Raw genomic sequence first — 22877 nt, 5'->3', positions numbered from 1 at the left:
CAACGCTGGCATCTCCGCATCACGGGGGCTCAGGGGCAATTGATGCAGTGGGTGATCATGGACATGACAGGGCAGAACCTTGGCATTGCCTACCTGGTTATGACAGGTTGGCACTACCAGGGCAGCGCCAAGGAGCATTGCCAAATGGCGGGGCCTGAAGGGGGTGTGCCGCCTGAAGGGAGCAGGGCATGAACGGGTGGCTACGAAAGGGGTGAGGCACAAATGATGGGGTATGAGTGGCGGGTCTTTTGGCAGCCCCACAGCGAAGTGCCATTTGCAGGGTGAGACTGATACTGCCGATTGTGTGGGGATGGGATTGAGTAACCCTGTGCCTGCGTGGTGTCGACGGGGATGACGCTGATATTTTGTGGTGGGTAAGGTAGGTTATCATCACCACGGTCAAGCGTTGGGATAGTTCACCTTGTCTGCGGGGAGTGCAGTGTCTGTTGTGGATGGGGAAAATGGCCTGTCATTTAACTTTGAGATTGTGCCATGTTTAGGCCCCGCCCCTCGCAGCGCCGAGCAAAACATGCACTCGTCCAAAACAGAACTAAGTGCGGGAAGACTGCAATCGGAATTGTGCCAGAACAGACGGCGCAATCCTCGCTGATTTTCACTCCCGGAATGATGCTTAGGGGGCGATTCTCCAACATTGGGCCCAAGCGTTCGCGCCGTCGTGAACACCGTCACGTTTTCACGACGGCACGAACCTGGCCCAGTTACGTACGATTCTGGCCCCCATAGAGGGCCAGCACGGCGCTGGAGCGGTTCACGCTGCTCCAGCCTCCTTACGTGGTACCAAATGGGCGCCGCGCCAACCTGCGCATTCGCAGTTGGGCCGCGCCAACCTGTGCATGCGCGGGCGACTTATGCGCGCCAGCCCCGACCAACATGGGATCGGTGTTAAGGGGCAGCTGCGCCAGGAAGTAGGCCCGGGGGGGGGCAGAGGCCGGCCCGCCGGTCGGTGGGCCCCGATCGCGGGCCGGACCCCATCGGAGCCCCCCCCCTCCCCAGGTGAAGGAGCCCCCCCCCCTCACAACAGGCCGTCCCCCCAACCGTTCCCGCAGAGTTCCTGCCAGCAGTGACCAGGGGTGAACGACACCGCCGAGACTCTGTTATATCGGAGCGGCTGCTCGGCCCATCCGGGCCGGAGAATCGGCAGCCCCATTGATTCCAGCAGCCCACGGCTGGCGCCGTGCCAAACGCTCCGGCGCCACTGCTGCCAATTCTCCGCACCTCAGAGAATCGCGCACAGGCATCGGGGCGTAATTGCGCGGTTGCGCCGATTCTCCGGCCCGGTGAGGGGCTTGGAGAATCGCCCCTTTAGTGATTTTTTGGGAACATTCCGCCAAATGTTTCTGCTCACTCTTTTCTAGATTTCTTTAAAAAGAATGAATGGAATGCGCTGAGCAAAGGGTTTTATTTTCTTTCCGTTCAATTAGCTTATTGAGTATTTGTACCCCTTTTATTTTCAATGTAGTTATGAAGGATGTGATCTTGAGCCTGCATTTTCCATCCGCAGAATCAGCACTGCTGGTGGAAAATATGCGAGAATCGAGAAACGCGATATTGGCTGGAGAGATTGCATCTCCTGATTTTCCCAGCCCCTGACTAGCGGTGTCACGAGGGAATGAACATCAATTACAAAATGTGAACGCATTTACATGTTATTGGCAGCCTCCCCTGACAAATGATCCTAAAATATTCATACCTCGTTTGCAACAGGTTTTGTCAGACGTGAAGAAGTTGAGTGGATCACTCTGGGGCACAGGGGTAAGTATATCATAGAATTTACAGTGCAGAAGGAAGCCATTCGGCCCATCGAGTCTGCACCGGCTCTTGGAAAGAGCACCCTACCCAAGGTCAACACCTCCACCCTATCCCCATAACCCCACTCAACACTAAGGGCAATTTTGGACACTAAGGCCAATTTATCATAGCCAATCCACCTCACCTGCACATCTTTGGACCGTGGGAGGAAACCGGAGCACCCGGAGGAAACCCACGCACACACGGGGAGGATGTGCAGACTCTGCACAGACAGTGACCCAAGCCGGAATCGAACCTGGGACCCTGGAGCTGTGAAGCATTTGTGCTATCCAGAATGCTACCGTGCTGCCCCCTATATATCCTGGGAAGGGGGATTGGGAGATTTTCAAACCTCAGCAGTTCCCTGGCAGTGCCCTCTAGGAAAGGCTCACACTGCCAGGTTGACACTGTGCCAATCTGGCAGTGCCAATTTGTGCCAGGGGGTAGCTCCAGAGGTGGATCCTAGTGGGAGCCCCATGGGAAGGTTGATGGTGCTGGGTGGTTGGTAAGATGGCAGATGCTGAAGGGGAATGGGGGGAGAGTACCGGCGATACAGCTGGGGTGTTAGTGGGGGTTTCCAATGCTGCCAAGGATCTTTGGCACGATCGGTGGAGCTGCCAATGAATGTTGGGGAAGGTGGGGGGGTTGTATGCTGGCAAGGATTGTTGGTGATGGGGGAAAAACCCCGATACGTCCGTTATGGGCACTATGGATCGTAAGGCTGCAGCACTGATTGGTGCACCCTTTAAATATGGCACCCCAATTGTTTTGGAGCCTGTTCCCAGGGTAGGAAGCATGACCCCACCAGATTACAGATGTCAACCACGCCCACTCATATTTTCTTGTCCAAAAAGGTCAAGACTCCGCAAGAAAATGGGTGTGTGCAACTGGAAAGTTATAGTTTGTCTTGCTCCTTTGCATTTTTGAAAAATGTTTTTATACTCCCATTCTATAATTCTGCTTATTCACTGACTATATATGTTCTCCCTTACTTTCGTCTGTCCTGTGTTCCATCACCACAGCTCCTTTGTGTTGTAGTTCTGGTACAGTGCCCCCTGAAATTAAATTCTCTGTCGTCCCCCCCCCCCACCAGCAAAATTTTAGGTTTCCTAATCTATTTGTTTCTATGCCAATTTGCACATAACTCAGAAATGATTAACTTCCAAGTCAAAATAAATAAAAATCAGAAGATATGTAAAATGGGTGTTGATTCACTCTTGTCCATTTTACACTATTACAATATCAATATTTATACTATTCTATACTTTTCAAGTCTACATGAAGCTTAATTCATCATCATTCAAGTTTTTCTAATGCCCATCAGTAGAAATTCAAACATTCAAGGGCGGCATGGTGGTGCAGTGTTTAGCACTGCTGCCTCGCGCCACCGAGGACCTGGGCTCGATCCGGCCCCGGGTCACTATCATCTGGAGTTTGCAGATTCTCCCCGTGTCTATGTGGGCTCACCCCCACAATCCAAAGATTGGCAGTGTCGGTAGATTGGCCACGCTAAATCGTCCCTTAATTAGAAAAATGTAATTGGGTACTCTAAATTTATTAAAAGAAAGAAATTCAAGCATTCAAAATCCAGACAAGTTCAACACCAATTTGAACAACCCAGTGTCAAAAATCTAGGCTCAACTTGTATCTTTTCATAAATACATTATTCAAAACATTAAATATGATTCAATACCCTGCAGATAAGATTTTGGAGCAATCAGTTAAGATGGGCATGATTTTGCGAGTAACTCGTGTCAGGGAGAAAAGTAACAAAATTAATTTATGAAAAAATGCATACAGAGTCAACTTGAAGCATTCAGCTTCCAATTCCTGGCTTCACCCAACTGAATAGACCATCAAACTCGAAGGTCACTGTATCCAACTTGCATCGATCACAATTTTCCAATTAAAATTAATGCGGATAAAGATGCGAATTGAAAATGTTTCCCTCAGTAGCTAATTCTGTGATCGGTCATTATCAAACAATAGCCTTCATTGCAGGCACAGACTCACAAAGTTTGACTTGTAATGGTTTGAAAAGAATGTGAGATTATCACAGAGCAAGGAAAGCAAAAGTCAAAAAAATACCTTTAACACATCGATGACCGAAGGAGGGTAGCTTAGTCCAACCAAATTTGACGTACGCCTATACATTCTGTTCAGGAAAAGTTCAAAAACAAAGACGTAATACAAATTTGTGCCAGCAGCATTGGTCATGCTTGAATTGATGCAAAATTACACTTCAGGCCTAAATCAGGAGGGATGCTTTTTTTTTTACAGTAAACAAGTATTTGTCATTGCCCCTCCTTGTCAATAAAACACTTTCCTTGTCCCTGCAATAAAAAAAGCTGATAGGCAGTATGGGAAAATACAGAAATAATGCTGGAATGTAAGGAGAGCAAATTAATGGTCAGTTTTACCTAAGCATTGGTAGAATGTTAATTAACAAAATTGAAATCCACTTGCATTTTGCTATGCATCCACCTTTAATTTGCAGACTATTCCGAAACGCTTTAGGGGATTTGTTTGCGAAGCGCTACTTGTTGGTGTAATTGAAGAACGCAATGTGGACCTGTGTGATTAATTTTCTTGGAATATCCAATGTGGAAGTATCTGCAGCTAAACTACAGGAAAATATAATTTGCATAACTTGCATTTTGAAGGCATTTCTGTTTAATAGTGCAATTAAGTGTTTTGTCTATGAAAAGCTCTTTACTTCTCCAGTTCTGGCATTGGACAGGATCCCTGGTCGTGCACTCAGAGCCTGCGCGGACCAGCTGGCATATATGTCCACGGACATCTTTACCCTGTCCCTACTCCGCTCTGAGATCCCCACCTGCTTCAAGAAGACGACCATCATACCGGTGCCAAAGAAGAACCTGGCAACGTGCCTCAATGACTACTGTCCGGTGGCCCTGACTTCATATCAAGCTCATATCAAAGCTCCAAAACCTAGGACTTGGCTCCCCACTCTGCAACTGGATCCTCGATTTTCTGACCAACACACCACAATCAGTAAGAATAAACAACAATACCTCTTCCACAATAGTCTTCAATACCGGGGCCCCGCAAGGCTGTGTACTTAGCCCCCTACTATACTCCCTATCCACACACGATTGCGTGGCAAAATTTTCTTCCAACTCCATCTACAAGTTTGCTGACGATACGATCATAGTGGCCGGATCTCAAATAACGACGAGTCAGAATACAGGAGGGAGATAGAGAACCTAGTGGAGTGGTGCAGCGACAACAATCTATCCCTCAATGCCAGCAAAACTAAAGAGCTGGTCATTGACTCCAGAAAGCAAAGTACTATACACACCCCTGTCAACATCAACGGGGCCGAGGTGGAGATGGATAGCAGTTTCAAATTCTTTGGGGTACACATCTCCAAAAATATGTCCTGGTCCACCCATGTCGACGCTACCACCAAAAAAGCACAACAGCGCCTATACTTCCTCAGGAAACTAAGGAAATTCAACATTAACTGTTACCAACATTTACAGATATACCATAGAAAGCATCCTATCTGGCTGCATCACAGCCTGGCATGGCAACTGCTCGCTCCAAGACCGCAAGAAGCTTCAGAGAGTCGTGAACACAGCCCAGTCCATCCACAAACCTGCCTCCCCATCCATTGACTCCATCTACACCTCCCGCTGCCTGGGGAAAGCGGGCTGCATAATCAAAGATCCCTCCCACGCAGCTTACTCACGCTTCCAACGTTTTCCATCAGGCAGGAGATACAAAAGTCTGAGAACACGCACAAACAGATTCAAAAACAGCTTCTTCCCCGCTGTTACCAGACTCCTAAATGACCCTCTTATGGACTGACCTCATTAACACGACACCCCTGTATGCTTCACCCGATGCCGGTGCTTATGTAGTTACATTGTGTATCTTGTGTTGCCCTATTATGTATTTTCTTATATTTCCTTTTCTTTTCATGTGCTTAATGACCTGTTGAGCTGCTCGCAGGAAAATACTTTTCACTGTACCTTGGTACACGTGACGAGAAACAACTCCAAATGAAAATGAATGAATGAAAATCGCTTATTGTCGCAAGTAGGCTTCAAATGAAGTTACTGTGAAAAGCTCCCAGTCGCCACATTCCGGCACCTGTTCGGGAAGGCTGGTACAGGAATTGAACCGTGCTGCTGGCTTGCCTTGGTCTGCTTTCAAAGCCAGCGATTTAGCCGTGTGCTAAATCATCCTGGCCTTAACTTCACCGTCCTGCCAATCCTGGCCTTAACTTCACCGTCCTGCCCATAACCCTTCAACCCATTACCAATTAAAAATCTGTCTCACCCCTCCTTAAATTCTGACCAGAACCCACCCCCCTGGCCCTGTGCCTTTCACTCATTGGTTGGGGTCACTTGCTCCCACACGGTAGGCCCTGAGCCAGTCACATGGACCGCGAGGACAAGCCCCTTAAAGGGGCTTTGCGACCACAAAAGCCATTTGGCTTATCACATCCATGTAGCCTCTCATGTAGAGCAATCCTGTCATTCTCATTCCTCTGCTCTGTCTCCATAACCCTGCAAGTTTGTTTTCCTGAAGTTCCCACACAATTTATTTTCAAACCATTGTCTCCACTACCGCGACCCTGCGGAAAACGTTCCTCACATTCCTGATGCATTTCTTGCCCAAAACCTTAAATCTGTCTCCCATACTCCTTGTACTATCTACCTTATCTAAACCTGTCGTAAGCTGCACCACTGTCAAATCTGCCTTCAATCTACTTGCCCCATGGAGAACAATCCCAACTTCTTCACACTAACCTTGTAGCTAAAATTCCTCTTCCGTGGAACCATTCTGGTAAATCTCCTTATTGCCTTCCAACTGACTCTGTCACAGAAGACAGAGGGTAGCAGTAGAAGGGTGCTTTTCTGAAAGGAGTTGTGTTCTGCAGGGATCAGTGCTGGCACCTTTGCTGTTTGTAGTACGTTTAAATGATTTGGAGGAAAATGTAACTGGACGACAGAAAGGTTGGTGAAATTGCGGAATGTGATTGTTCACAATTTACATAGATGATTTGGAGTTGGGGACCAAGGGCAATGTGTCCAAGTTTGCAGATGACACTAAGATGAGTGGTAAAGCGAAAAGTGCAGAGGATACTGGAAGTCTGCAGAGGGATTTGGATAGGTTAAGTGAATGGGCTCGGGTCTGGCAGATGGAATACAATGTTGACAAATGTGAGGTTATCCATTTTGGTAGGAATAACAGCAAACGGGATTATTATTTAAACAATAAAATATTAAAGCATGCCGCTGTTCAGAGAGACTTGGGTGTGCTAGTGCATGAGTCACAGAAGGTTGGTTTACAAGTGCAACAGGTGATTAAGAAGGCAAATGGAATTTTGTCCTTCATTGCTAGAGGGATGGAGTTTAAGACTAGGGAGGTTATGTTGCAATTGTATAAGGTGTTAGTGCGGCCACACCTGGAGTATTGTGTTCAGTTTTGGTCTCCGTACTTGAGAAAGGACGTACTGGCGCTGGAGGGTGTGCAGAGGAGATTCACTAGGTTAATCCCAGAATTGAAGGGGCTGGATTATGAGGAGAGGTTGAGTAGACTGGGACTGTACTCGTTGGAATTTAGAAGGATGAGGGGGGATCTTATAGAAACATTTAAAATTATGAAGGGAATAGATAGGATAGATGCGGGCAGGTTGTTTCCACTGGCGGGTGACAGCAGAACTAGGGGACATAGCCTCAAAATAAGGGGAAGTAGATTTAGGACTGAGTTTAGGAGGAACTTCTTCACCCAAAGGGTTGTGAATCTATGGAATTCCTTGCCCAGTGAAGCAGTTGAGGCTCCTTCATTACATGTTTTTAAGGTAAAGATAGATAGTTTTTTGAAGAACAAAGGGATTAAGGGTTATGGTGTTCGGGCCGGAAAGTGGAGCTGAGTCCACAAAAGATCAGCCATGATCTAATTGAATGGCGGAGCAGGCTCGAGGGGCCAGATGGCCTACTCCTGCTCCTAGTTCTTATGTTCTTATATGTTCTTATGGACTGTCAGAGGATACAGCAGGATATAGATTGGTTGGAGTCTTGGGTGGAAAAATAGCAGTTGGAGTTTAATCGGGACAAATGTGAGATCTAATACAGGTGGGAAGTACGTGGCAGAACCCTTAGGAGTATTGACAGGCAGAGGGATCTGGGTGTACAGATCCACAGGTAACTGAAAGTGGCAACGCAGGTGGATAAGGCAGTCAAGAAGTTATACGGCATGCTTGCCTTCATCAGCCAGGGCATTGAGTATAGTTCAACCACATTTGGAATATTGCATAAAATTCTAGTTGTCGCATTACCAGAAGAATGTGGAGGTTTTGGAGCGAGTACAGAAGAGGTTTACTAGGATGTTGCCTGGTCTGGAGGGTATTAGCTATGAGCTGAAGTTTGATAAATTCAGGTTGTTTTCACTGGAACGACAAAGGTTGAGGGACTACCTGATAGAAATTTACAAAATTATGAGTGGCATGGACAGAGTGGATCGTCAGAAGCCTTTTCCCAGGATGTAAAAGTCAATTACTGAGGGACATATGTTAAAGGTGTGAGGGGCAAAGTTTAGAGGAAATGTGTGAGGCACGGTATTTACACAGAGGGTGGGAGTGCCTGGAACGCGCTGCCGGAGGAGGTGGTGGAAGCATGTACAATAGTGACATTTAAGAAACATCTTGACAAGTACATGAATAGGATGGGAATAGAGGCATATGAACCCGGAAGTGCAGAAAGTTTTAGTTCAGACAAGCATCAGGATCGGCGCAGGCTTGGTAGGCCAAAGGGCCTGTTCGTTTCTGTACTGTTCTTCGTATGTTGACCAAATAGCAATACTCTAGTTGTGGTCAGATCATAGCTTTATAAAAGTTCAGCAAAACATCAATGCTCTGTTTATGAAACCCAATGTCCCGTATACTTTGCTAATTACTCTCTCAATATTTCCTGTCACCTTCAAAGATATATAGACATGAAATTTTAGGTCCCCCTGCTCTTACACACTTTTTATAACTGCTAGTTTACATTGCCTCTTCCTATTGCCAAAATGGATCTCATCACACTTCTCTGTATTAAATTTAACCTGCCTCTTCATTGCCCATTCTGCTGACTATTTATGTCCATAGAACATAGAACATAGAATGATATAGCGCAGTACAGGCCCTTCAGCCCACGATGTTGCACCGACATGGGAAGTCAAAAACTAAAGGCCATCTAACCTACACTATGCCATTATCATCCATATGCTTATCCAATAAACTTTTAAATTCCCTCAATGTTGGCGAGTGCACTACTGTTGCAGGTAGGGCATTCCACGGCCTCACCACTCTTTGCGTAAAAAACCTACCTCTGACCTCTGTCCTATATCTATTACCCCTCAATTTAAGGCTATGTCCCCTCGTGCTAGCCACCTCCATCCGCGGGAAAAGGCTCTCACTGTCCACCCTATCTAACCCTCTGATCATTTTGTATGCCTCTATTAAGTCACCTCTTAACCTTCTTCTCTCTAACGAAAACAACCTCAAGTCCATCAGCCTTTCCTCATAAGATTTTCCCTCCATACTAGGCAACATCCTGGTAAATCTCCTCTGCACCCGTTCCAAAGCTTCCACGTCCTTCCTATAATGAGGCGACCAGAACTGTATGCAATACTCCAAATGCGGCCGTACCAGAGTTTTGTACAGCTGCAACATGACCTCATGGCTCCGGAACTCAATCTATAGAACAGTACAGCACAGAACAGGCCCTTCGGCCCTCAATGTTGTGCCGAGCCATGATCACCCTACTCAAACCCACGTATCCACCCTATACCCGTAACCCAACAACCCCCCCCCTTAACCTTACTTTTATTAGGACACTACGGGCAATTTAGCATGGCCAATCCACCTAACCCGCACATCTTTGGACAATCCCTCTACCAATAAAGGCCAACACACCATAGGCCTTCTTCACAACCCTATCAACCTGGGTGGCAACTTTCAGGGATCTATGATCAGGGAACATGGACACCGAGATCCCTCTGCTCATCCACACTACCAAGAATTTTACCATTAGCCAAATAGTCCGCATTCCTGTTATTCTTTCCAAAGTGAATCACCTCACACTTCTCTACATTAAACTCCATTTGCCACCTCTCAGCCCAGCTCTGCAGCTTATCTATGTCCCTCTGTAACCTGCAACATCCTTCCGCACTGTCTACAACACCACCGACTTTAGTGTCATCTGCAAATTTACTCACCCAACCTTCTGCGCCCTCATTTATAAAAATGACAAACAGCAACGGCCCCAGAACAGATCCTTGTGGTACGCCACTCGTAACTGAACTCCATTCTGAACATTTCCCATCAACCACCATGGAAAATCTTATGAGGAAAGTCTTCTTTCAACTAGCCAATTTCTGAGCCACATCTCTAAATCACCCTCAATCCCCAGCCTCCGTATTTTCTGCAATAGCCGACCGTGGGGAACCTTATTAAACGCTTTACTGAAATCAATATGCACCACATCACCTGCTCTACCCTCGTCTACCTGTTCAGTCACCTTCTCAAAGAACTCGATAAGGTTTGTGAGGCATGACCTACCCTTCACAAAACCATGCTGACTATCCCTAATCATATTATTCCTATCTAGATGATTATGAACCGCATCTCTTATAATCCTCTCCAAGACTTTATCCACAACAGACGTGAGGCTCACCGGCCTATAGTTACCGGGGTTATCTCTACTCCCCTTCTTGAACAAAGGGACCACATTTGCTATCTTCCAGTCCTCTGGCACTATTCCTGTAGCCAATGATGACATAAAAATCAAAGCCAAAGGCTCAGCAATCTCTTCCCTGGCTTCCCAGAGAATCCTAGGATAAATCCCATCAGGCCCCGGGGACTTATGTATTTTCACCTTGTCCAGAATTTCCAACACTTCTTCCCTACGCACCTCAATGCCATCTATTCTAATAGCCTGGGTCTCAGCATTCTCCTCCACAACATTATCTTTTTCCTGAGTGAATACTGACAAAAAGTATTCATTTAGTATCTCGCTTATCTCCTCAGCCTCCACACACAACTTCCCACCACTGTCCTTGACTGGCCCTACTCTTACCCTAGCCATTCTTTTATTCCTGACATACCTATAGAAAGCTTTTGGGTTTTCCTTGATCCTACCTGCCAAAGACTTCTCATGTACCCTCCTTGCTCCTCTTAGCTCTCTCTTTAGATCCTTCCTCGCTTCCTTGTAACTATCAAGTGCCCCAACTGAAACTTCACGCCTCATCTTCACATAGGCCTCCTTCTTCCTCTTAACAAGAGATCCATTTCTTTGGTAAACCATGGTTCCCTCGCTCGACCCCTTCCTCCCTGCCTGACTGGTACGTATTTATCAAGAACACGCAATAGCTGTTCCTTGAACAAGCTCCACATATCCAGTGTGCCCAACCCTTGCAGCCTACTTCTCCAACCTACACATCCTAAGTCATGTCTAATGGCATCATAATTGCCCTTCCCCCAGCTATAACTCTTGCCCTGCGGGGTATACTTATCCCTTTCCATCACTAACGTAAAGGTCACCGAACTGTGGTCACTGTTTCCAAAGTGCTCACCTACTTCCAGATCTAACACCTGGCCTGGTTCATTACCCAAAACCAAATCCAATGTGGCCTTGCCTCTTGTTGGCCTGTCAACATATTGTGTCAGGAAACCCTCCTGCACAGATTGTACAAAGAACGACCCATCTAATGTACTCGAACTATATCTTTTCCAGTCAATATTTGGAAAGTTAAAGTCTCCCATAACAACTACCCTGTTACTTTCGCTCTTTTCCAGAATCATCTTCGCCATCCTTTCCTCTACATCCCTAGAACTATTAGGTGGCCTATAGAAAACTCCCAACAGGGTGACCTCTCCTTTCCTGTTTCTGACCTCAGCCCATACTACCTCGGAAGAAGTGTCCCCATCTAGCATCCGTTCCTCCACCGTAATACTGTCCTTGACTAGCAGCGCCACACCTCCCCCTCTTTTGCCCCCTTCTCTGAGCTTACTAAAACACCTAAACCTGCAACAACCATTCCTGTCCCTGCTCTATCTATGTCTCTGAAATGGCCACAACATCGAAGTCCCAGGTACCAACCCATGCTGCCAGTTCCCCTACCTTATTTCGTATACTCCTGGCATTGAAGTAGACACACTTCAAACCACCAACCTGAACACTGGCACCCTCCTGCGAAGTCAAATCTGTGCTCCTGACCTCTATACTCTCAATCTCCCGTACCCCAAAACTACAATCCAGTTTCCCATGCCCCTGCTGAATTAGTTTAAACACCCCCAAAGAGCACTAACAAATCTCCCCCCAAGGATATTGGTGCCCCCCAGGTTCAGATGTAGACCATCCTGTCTATAGAGGTCCCACCTTCCCCAGAAAGAGCCCCAGTTATCCAGAAATCTGAATCCCTTCCGCCTGCACCATCCCTGCAGCCACGTGTTTAATTGCTCTCTCTCCCTATTCCTCGTCTCACTATCACGTGGCACGGGCAACAACCCAGAGATAACAACTCTGTTTGTTCTCGCTCTGAGCTTCCATCCTAGCTCCCTAAAGGCCTGCCTGACATCCTTGTCCCCTTTCCTACCTATGTCGTTAGTGCCAATGAGGACTACGACTTGGGGCTGCTCCCCCTCCCCCTTAAGGACCCGGAAAACACGATCCGAGACATCACGTACCCTTGCACCTGGGAGGCAACATACCAAACGTGAGTCTCTCTCGCTCCCACAAAATCTCCTATCTGTGCCCCTGACTATTGAGTCCCCAGTTACTAATGTTCTACTCCTTTCCCCCTTCCCTTCTGAGCAACAGGGACAGACTCCGTGTCAGAGGCCCGTACCCCATGGCTTACCCCTGGTAAGTCCCCCCCCCCCCCCACAAGTATCCAAAACGGTATACTTGTTACTAAGGGGAACGACCATAGGGGATCCCTGTACTGACTGCTTACCCCCTGCCCCTCTCACCCTCACCCATCTATCTTTATTCTTTGGTGTAACTACCTCCCTGAAGCTTCTATCTATGACCACCTCTGCCTCCCGAATGATCCGAAGTTCATCCAGCTCAAGCTCCAGGTCCCTAACACGGTTTTTGAGGAGCTGGAGTTGGGTGCACTTCCCACAGATGAAATCAGCAGGGACACTGACGGCGTCCCTCACCTCAAACATTCTGCAGGAGGAGCATTGTACTGCCTTCCCTGACATCACCTCTAGATTGAAAAAAAAACAAGAAAAAGAAAAAGAAAGGAAGAGCTTACCTGATATTCCCTCAAACCCTGCTCCCGCTGAAAGGTAGGCAAATTTAAAGGCACTCACTCACCTTCACGACAGGCCCCTGCTCCCGCTTCCCAACGACCGTGGTTTTTTTTTTGGTTAGAGGAGGAGGTAGGGTGGGAAACACTGACAAAGTGTTTTGGGTTTAACTGTCACTTGACAACAGACCCTCCACAAACCACCTTCAAATTAGGCTGACCGCACTGCACGTATGCAAATTTCCCCAGAACAGCTGATCAGTAGCTCTGCTGATCAGTATCATCCATATATAATATATATATATATATATATAATATATATTTTAAGAAATAACAGTGCTCTGACCCTTGTCAAATGCCACTGTCCACCATCCTGCAGATTGAAAAAAATAATTTATCACAAATCGCTGTTTCTCGTCGCATATCAATTTTTAAAAGATCAAGCCGACACCAAGCCGACACCAAGCCTCCCATTCGACAGGCTTCAATTTTGGTAAGAAGACCTAAGACCATAAAACATAAGAGCAGAATTGTCCACTCGGCCCATCTAGTCTGCTCCACTCTTCAATCATGGCTAATATTTTTCTCATCCCCATTCTCCTGCCTTCCCCTCACAACCCCTGATCCCCTTATTAATCAAGAACCTGTCTATCTCTGTCTAAAATACACTCAGTGATTTGGCCTCCACAGCCTTCTGCGGCAGAGTTCCACAGATTCGCCACCCTCTAGCTGAAGAAATTCCTCATCATCTCTATTTTAAAGGATTGGCCCTTTAGTCTGAGATGGTGTCCTCTGGTTCTAGTTTTCTTACAAGTGGAAACATCCTCTCCACGTCCACACTATCAAGGCCTCACAGTATCCTGTAAGTTTCAATAAGATCCCCCCTCATCCTTCTAAACTCCAACGAGTATGCCAGGAGAAAACGAAATAAGGTAGGGGAACTGGCAGCATGGGTTGGTACCTGGGATTTCGATGTTGTGGCCATTTCAGAGACATGGATAGAGCAGGGACAGGAATGGTTGTTGCAGGTTCCGGGGTTTAGGTGTTTTAGTAAGCTCAGAGAAGGGGGCAAAAGAGGGGGAGGTGTGGCACTGCTAGTCAAGGACAGTATTACGGTGGCGGAGAGGATGCTAGATGGGGACTCTTCTTCGTATGGGCTGAGGTCAGAAACAGGAAAGGAGAGGTCACCCTGTTGGGAGTTTTCTGTAGGCCACCTAATAGTTCTAGGGATGTAGAGGAAAGGATGGCGAAGATGATTCTGGAAAAGAGCGAAAGTACCAGGGTAGTTGTTATGGGAGACTTTAACTTTCCAAATATTGACTGGAAAAGATATAGTTCGAGTACATTAGATGGGTCGTTCTTTGTACAATGTGTGCAGGAGGGTTTCTTGACACAATATGTTGACAGGCCAACAAGAGGCGAGGCCACATTGGATTTGGTTTTGAGTAATAAACCAGGCCAGGTGTTAGATCTGGAGGTAGGTGAGCACTTTGGAGACAGTGACCACAGTTCGGTGACCTTTACGTTAGTGATGGAAAGGGATAAGTATACCCCGCAGGGCAAGAGTTATAGCTGGGGGAAGGGCAATTATGATGCCATTAGACATGACTTAGGATGTGTAGGTTGGAGAAGTAGGCTGCAAGGGTTGGGCACACTGGATATGTGGAGCTTGTTCAAGGAACAGCTATTGCGTGTTCTTGATAAGTACGTACCAGTCAGGCAGGGAGGAAGGGGTCGAGCGAGGGAACCGTGGTTTACCAAAGAAGTGGAATCTCTTGTTAAGAGGAAGAAGGAGGCCTATGTGAAGATGAGGTGTGAAGTTTCAGTTGGGGCGCTTGATAGTTACAAGGAAGCAAGGAAGGATCTAAAGAGAGAGCTAAGACGAGCAAGGAGGGGACATGAGAAGTCTTTGGCAGGTAGGATCAAGGAAAACCCAAAAGCTTTCTATAGGTATGTCAGGAATAAAAGAATGACTAGGGTAAAAGTAGGGCCAATCAAGGACAGTGGTGGGAAGTTGTGTGTGGAGGCTGAGGAGATAAGCGAGATACTAAATGAATACTTTTCGTCAGTATTCACTCAGGAAAAAGATAATGTTGTGGAGGAGAATGCTGAGACCCAGGCTATTAGAATAGATGGCATTGAGATGCGTAGGGAAGAAGTGTTGGCAATTCTGGACAAGGTGAAAATAGATAAGTCCACGGGGCCTGATGGGATTTATCCTAGGATTCTCTGGGAAGCCAGGGAAGAGATTGCTTCCCTGCAAAAAGCCTTTGGCTTTGATTTTTATGTCATCATTGGCTACAGGAATAGTGCCAGAGGACTGGAAGATAGCAAATGTGGTCCCTTTGTTCAAGAAGGGGAGTAGAGATAACCACGGTAACTATAGGCCGGTGAGCCTCACGTCTGTTGTGGGTAAAGTCTTGGAGAGGATTATAAGAGATACGATTTATAATCATCTAGATAGGAATAATATGATTAGGGATAGTCAGCATGGTTTTGTGAAGGGTAGGTCATGCCTCACAAACCTTATCGAGTTCTTTGAGAAGGTGACTGAACAGGTAGACGAGGGTAAGCAGTTGATATGGTGTATATGGATTTCAGTAAAGCGTTTGATAAGGTTCCCCACGGTCGGCTATTGCAGAAAATAGAGAGGCTGGGGATTGAGGGTGATTTAGAGATGTGGATCAGAAATTGGCTAGTTGAAAGAAGACAGAGGGTGGTGGTTGATGTGAAATGTTCAGAATGGAGTTCAGTTACGAGTGGCGTACCACAAGGATCTGTTCTAGGGCCGTTGCTGTTTGTCATTTTTATAAATGACCTAGAGGAGGGCGCAGAAGGTTGGGTGAGTAAATTTGCAGACGACACTAAAGTCGGTGGAGTTGTAGACAGTGCGGAAGGATGTTGCAGGTTACAGAGGGACATAGATAAGCTGCAGAGCTGGGCTGAGAGGTGACAAATGGAGTTCAATTCAGAAAAGTATGAGGTGATTCATTTTGGAAGGAATAACAGGAAGACAGAGTACTGGGCAAATGGTAAGATTCTTGCTAGTGTGGATGAGCAGAGGGATCTCGGTGTCCATGTACATAGATCCCTGAAAGTTGCCACCCAGGTTGAGAGGGTTGTTAAGAAGGCCTATGGTGTGTTGGCCTTTATTGGTAGAGGGATTGAGTTCCGAAGCCATGAGGTCATGTTGCAGCTGTACAAAACTCTGGTACGGCCGCATTTGGAGTATTGCGTACAGTTCTGGTCACCTCATTATAGGAAGGACGTGGAAGCTTTGGAACGGGTGCAGAGGAGATTTACCAGGATGTTGCCTGGTATGGAGGGAAATTCTTATGAGGAAAGGCTGATGGACTTGAGGTTGTTTTCATCAGAGAGAAGAAGGTTAAGAGGTGACTTAATAGAGGCATACAAAATGATCAGAGGGTTAGATAGGGTGGACAGTGAGAGCCTTCTCCCGCGGATGGAGGTGGCTAGCACGAGTAGACATAGCCTTAAATTGAGGGGTAATAGATATAGGGCAGAGGTCAGAGGTAGGTTTTTTACGCAAAGAGTGGTGAGGCCGTGGAATGCCCTACCTGCAACAGTAGAGAACTCGCCAACATTGAGGGCATTTAAAAGTTTATTGGATAAGCATATGGATGATAATGGCAGTGTAGGTTAGATGGCCTTTAGTTTTTGACTTCCCATGTCGGTGCAACATCGTGGGCCGAAGGGCCTGTACTGCGCTGTATCGTTCTATGTTCTATGAGTACAGACCCAGAGTCCTCAACCATTCCTGATATGATAAGCTCTTCATTCCAGGGATCATTTTTGTGAACCTCCTCTGGACCTTTCCAAGGCCAGCATATCCTTCCTAGATACGGAGCCCAAAACTGGTCACAATACTCCAAATGGCGTCTGGCCAGAGCCTTATACAGCCTCAGATGTACAACCCTGGTCTTGTATTGCCGCATGACATGAATGCTAACATTGCATTTGCCTCCTTAACTGCCGACTGAACCTGCACGTTAACCTAAAGGGAATCATGAACAAGGACTACGAAGTCCCTTTGTGCTTCTGATTAACTAAGCATTTCCCCATTTAGAAAATAGTCCATGCCGAAATTCCTCCTTGCAAAGTGCATCACCTCACACTTTTCCACATTATATTTCATTTGCCGCTTCATTGTCCACTCTTCTAGCCTGTCCAAATCCTTCTGCAGCTCCCTTGCTTCCTCAATACTACTTGTCACTCTACACATCTTTGTATCATCTGCAAACGTACCAGCCTCCCCGAACAGGTGCTGGAATGTGGCGACCAGGTGCTTTTCACAGTAACTTCATTTGAAGCTTGTAATAATCCACAGGAGGCAGGAGTCCTGTCACCACACCAATGTTTATTTCCAATAACTATATACAAGAGCAGCTCCAAAAGTGCTGCTAGCATTCCAGTCAACTTAAGACTGGATCACAAAGCCTACACAGGTGTTTATATGGGCCCCCTCAATGAGCTATCATTGAGGGAGCTCATACTCCAATTGGCCAATCAATAATGCTAATTGGAGGTCATTACCCCCCCTCCCCCCCCCCCCCCCCACAAAGGTCCGAGGAATTACTGCCAGAATTCCTCTGAGCTTCTTCCTGCTCCTCATGTCCGGGTCTGTCACCTCTGTGTTGTCCGCCGGGTCGTTCTCCGACGTGGGCGGGGTATACCTTTTAGGTGCCCATCTTTTTCATGACAGTCTCCTTGGAAGTTGTTCTTCCTCCTCCTCGGGGAGAGGTGTCGCGGCGGCCTCGTCGAACGTGTCCATCTCTGACTCTGACGACTGGATGACGGGGTCTGGAGAAATTTCTCGGGGCTGGGGTGTGGGTATATTTTCCGTCTGGGCTATCCCAGCTTGAGGCGGTCCTGCTTCGCCTGCCTCCAGGTGTGGTTCCGCTGCCCTTATTTGGTCCAGGTGTTTCTTCAGCACCTTACCTCCTATCGAAACTTCATAGGATATGGGCCCTGTTTGGAACTCTACCGTGCCTTTGACCCACGTTGGTCCATTCCTATAATTCTTGACACAAACCGGTGCCCCCACCTGGAAATGTCTCTGCTGCCGACTATTATCATGCCCCCTGCGTTGGGCCTCCTGTTGTTTCTCCTCTTTCCCCGTAAAATTTGGGAAAAGGAGACTCAGCCTCATTCGCAGCCGCCTTCCCATTAAGAGTTCAGCTGGCGGTATGCCCGTTGTGGAATGCGGTGTGGTCCTGTAATCAAACAGCCAGCGTGAGAGCTTTGTGTCTATTAACGCTGCCGGCTGCTTCTTGAGTACCACTTTTACTATCTGGACCGCTCTCTCTGCCAGGCCGCTGGTTGCTGGATGGTAAGGGGCCGTTTTGATGTGGCGGACTCCCTTTTCTTTTAGGAATTTTCCAAATTCCCCACTTGTGAATGCCGTTTCGTTGTCCGACACCAATACCTCCAGAAGTCCATGTGTTGCAAACGAGGCACTTAGCTTTTCGATTGTCGATGCTGTGCTTGCCGTGTTTACCCGGTGAACATCCAACCATTTGGAGTGGGCGTCCACTATCACCAAAAACATTGAGCCCATGAAAGGGCCCGTGTCACGTCTTTTCGTCCGACGTCATTTCGTCCAACGACACTTCGTCCACGTCTTTTGGTCCAACGTCTTTTTGTCCGCCCGTCTTTTGGTCCAACGTCACTTCGTCCAATTAACCAATTACAAATCAACTCCGTATAAAAGCATTTAATTGATAGAAAGCAGGCACAATACAGCAAGTGAATTTAATTGCTAAAATGCAAGTAATTGATGAAATGCAAGTAAAATGCAAGCTGAAAAATGCAGTTAAAAAGTTAAAAAATCTAAAAATGCATTTAAAAATATCTAAAAGTTTACTAAGGATGAATTCCCGAAATTACTTAAGAAATCAATTTTCGCTGTAGGAACATATTCAACGACCAATCTTTTGAGGCGTTCAGTTATTTTCTTGTATCGCGTACATGACGTCGACTGATCTCCCCGAAGAATTTGAGCCTTTTTGCCTATTATTAGCCCTTCCCTGAACTTTGCCATTTCTGGATGGGCGAATTCGGGATTAGGAAAGAGACCGATACTATCTATCCTTTAACGAGGCTCGTTAAAGGGGAGAGAAAGATAATAACTATCCTTTAACGAGGCTCGTTAAAGGAAAGAGGCTGGTAATAAAGATCCTTTATTGTATATTATGTGCATTTGAGAAGATTTCTATTTACAAAAGTTAAAGTGGAGTGGAGTGCTACTAAGCAAGTTTGGCCATGCTAAATTACTATGCTACTAAAAAAGTCTTTGACAAAAAAAATCATCCGACAAAAACACGTAAAAAGTCAAATAAATTCTTTGACAAAAAAAATCATTCGACAAAAACACTCAAAAAGTCACAAAAATTCTTTGACAAAGAAAATCATCCGACAAAAACACGTAAAAAGTCACAAAAATTCTTTCACGAAAAAAATCACCGGACAAAATGACGTTGGACCAAAAGACGAGCGGACAAAAAGACGTTGGACCAAAAGACGTGGACGAAGTGTCGTTGGACGAAATGACGTCGGACGAAAAGACATAGCACCGAAAGGGCCGGCGTGGTCAATATGCAGGAGGGACCACGGTTTGCCTGGCCATTCCCACGGGTGCAATGGCGCAGCTTGGCACTCTGTGCCCCTGTTGGCACTCCTGGCACCGACGTACCAAGGCTGCTATGTCTGTGTCCAATCCTGGCCACCAAACGTAGCTTCGAGCTAGCATCTTCATTTTAGACACCCCTGGGTGTCCGTGATGTAACTCGGTTAAGATTGCCTGACGGCCCTGAGCTGGGACTATTACCCGGGCTCCCCATAATAGGATACCGTCTTCAATGGTTATTTGGTCCCTTCTGCTCCAGTACGGGTGCATCTGGTGCTCCCCTGGTCTTTCCAGTTCCCCTGTTAGCAGTAAATGCTTCATCTTGGCTAAAACTGGGTTTTTTGCGTCCACAACCGAATATGTTGTGCGTCCACTGGTAGGGTGTCCAAAAAATTTAGAGTCATTACTGTCTCCTCTACTTTTGGTATTTGCGGCGGAGTGTCCGGGAGGGGAAGTCTGCTCAAAGCATCTGCATGTGCTACTCGCGTTCCTGGTCTGTGCTCCAGAACGTATCTATACGCCGCCAGTAGCAACACCCAGCGTTGGATTCTAGCTGATGCGATCTGGGGTATTGACTTGTCTTCTTTTAATAACCCTAATAACGGCTTATGGTCCGTCACTATGGTGAATTTCCGCCCGTACAGATACTAGTGAAATTTTTTTTACTGCAAATATCACCGCCAGTCCTTCCTTCTCGATTTGGGCGTACTTCCTCTCAACCATCGCCAAGGTCCTCGAAGCATAGGCTATTGGCCGTTCTTCCCCATTCCTTCCTCTATGGGCTAAGACGGCTCCTACCCCGTAAGGGGATGCATCACAAGTGACCACCAACTCCTTCCTTGGGTCATAATGCTCTAGGACATTTTCGGATGACAGCTGTTCCTTAATGTCCCTAAATGCTCGGTTTTGGCAGGCGGACCATTTCCATTCTTGCTCCTTTTTTAGTAGCTGGTGGAGGGGTTCAAGGATGGACGCCCTATTTTCAATAAATTTGCCATAATAGGTTACTGACCCTAGAAATAATCATAGCTTCTGGACCGTGGTGGGAGCTGGGGCTTCTTTTATTGCCCTTACTCTGTCTTCCAAAGGGTGTAAGCCCGACTCGTCTACTTTATATCTCAGGTACGTCACTTGTGGGGCCAGAAAAACACATTTTTCTCTTTTAAGCCGTAAGCCTGCCTTTGCGAAACAGCTGAGCACTTCCTCCAGGTTCCTTAAGTGTTCCCTGTTCGTCCTACCCGTGATTAAGACATCGTCCAAATAAATCGCAACCTGCGGTAGTCCCTGCAGAATATTTTCCATCGTACGCTGGAATATAGCGCAGGCTGATGACACTCCAAAAGGTAGCCTAGTATAACGAAAAAGGCCCTTCAGGGTGTTGACCATAGCGAACTTCTGGGAGTCCTTGTCCAGTTTTAACTGCAGGTAGACGTGGCTCATGTCCAGTTTCGTGAACAAAAGCACACCTGCCAGTTTGGCATAGAGGTCGTCAATTTTCGGGATCGGGTATTTGCCACCAGTGCGTATTTGTTTACCGTCTGCACTGGCGCTGGAGGGTGTGCAGAGGAGATTCACTAGGTTAATCCCAGAGCTGAAGGGGTTGGATTATGAGGAGAGGTTGAGTAGACTGGGACTGTACTCGTTGGAATTTAGAAGGATGAGGGGGGATCTTATAGAAACATTTAAAATTATGAAGGGAATAGATAGGATAGATGCGGGCAGGTTGTTTCCACTGGCGGGTGACAGCAGAACTAGGGGACATAGCCTCAAAATAAGGGGAAGTAGATTTAGGACTGAGTTTAGGAGGAACTTCTTCACCCAAAGGGTTGTGAATCTATGGAATTCCTTGCCCAGTGAAGCAGTTGAGGCTCCTTCATTACATGTTTTTAAGGTAAAGATAGATAGTTTTTTGAAGAATAAAGGGATTAAGGGTTATGGTGTTTGAGCTGGAAAGTGGAGCTGAGTCCACAAAAGATCAGCCATGATCTAATTGAATGGCGGAGCAGGCTCGAGGGGCCAGATGGCCTACTCCTGCTCCTAGTTCTTATGTTCTTATGTCTGTTTGAAATCTCCATAGAGACATATCGAGCCGTCTGGCTTCAAAATTGGTACCACCGGCACTGCCCATTCCAAGAACTGTACTGGTCTGATAATGCCGTTGCGCCGTAACCTTTCTATTTTGACCTCTACTTCCTTCCTTAACGCGAAAGGTACCGCCCTGGCCTTACAAAATTTCGGAAGGGCTTCTGGGTCCACGTGCAAAGTTGCTTTGGCACCTATGATTTCTCCCAAACCTTCCTGGAAGACCTCCGGGTATTTTTGGAGTACTTCACTCAACCACCCGCTTCCACTCTGGAAACTTTTCATCCAATCTAATTTTAGGTTTTTCAGCCAGTTCCGTCCAATTAAGCTCGGTCCGGAGCCCTCTACTATCGTCAACGGTTTGCAATTGTTTCTCATATTCCACGGGTGCATGAGTCGTGCCTAGAACTTCCAGGGGTTCCCCCGTGTAGGTTTTAAGTTTTGTCGATGTTTTTGTTAGGGTTAGTGGCTGGAGTCCATCTTTGATTTTTTTTAAATGCTGCCACTCCAGTTACTGATACGGCCGCACCTGTGTCTATTTCCATTATTGTTGGCCGACCGTTCACCCGTGCGGTAATCTTAATAGGTTCTGCTTTCTTCATTGCGATATTATATAATTGTTCCCCTTTGGAGGAGGATGGGGCGCCTAGGTTGTGTACTTCCCTGCGTCCCCACCTGCTATTCCTCTTTTGCCACCTCCTTCTAGGGTTTCTGTCGCTGTTACCCCACTCTGTCTGTTGCCAGAAACGGTCCTTCTCTGTTGGGGGAGCCTCAGCCGGTACTTCCCTCTGTCTCCAGTTAGTCCTGGCAGACTTGGGGACAGTTCTGGGGTTTTCCTTTGGCCCTCTATTCTTCAGGCTTTTCCTGAGAGCAGCTATCTGGTAGCTGGACCCGCTGTGATAGTCCCTCTCACAGGTATCTACATCCATTGGCGTGCCCTGTAGTTCCTGCGCCCCACTTGCTGCCTTTTCTAGGGCCAGTGCGAGCTGTAACGCCTGCCTGCAGTCTAGCTGTGTTTCCGCCAACAGGTGCTTCTGTATTGTGAGGTCGTTTATGCCACACACTA

General features: G+C 46.9%; 1 protein-coding gene across 4 annotated transcripts in view; it reads right to left on the bottom strand.

Annotated features, from left to right (window-relative positions):
* Positions 1 to 22877, bottom strand: part of LOC119972695 (calcium/calmodulin-dependent 3',5'-cyclic nucleotide phosphodiesterase 1A-like) — a 782449-nt gene that overhangs the window by 392504 nt on the left and 367068 nt on the right. For all 4 annotated transcript variants that reach the window (XM_038809816.1, XM_038809818.1, XM_038809817.1 and 1 more), the window contains one exon: positions 3898 to 3964. In XM_038809816.1, coding sequence (XP_038665744.1) covers positions 3898 to 3964 — 67 coding nt within the window. The remainder of the gene's footprint in view (positions 1 to 3897; positions 3965 to 22877) is intronic.

This window comes from Scyliorhinus canicula, chromosome 10 (assembly GCF_902713615.1).
Source record: "Scyliorhinus canicula chromosome 10, sScyCan1.1, whole genome shotgun sequence".
Lineage (NCBI taxonomy): Eukaryota > Metazoa > Chordata > Chondrichthyes > Carcharhiniformes > Scyliorhinidae > Scyliorhinus > Scyliorhinus canicula.
This window is presented reverse-complemented; position numbering and strand designations above follow the sequence as displayed.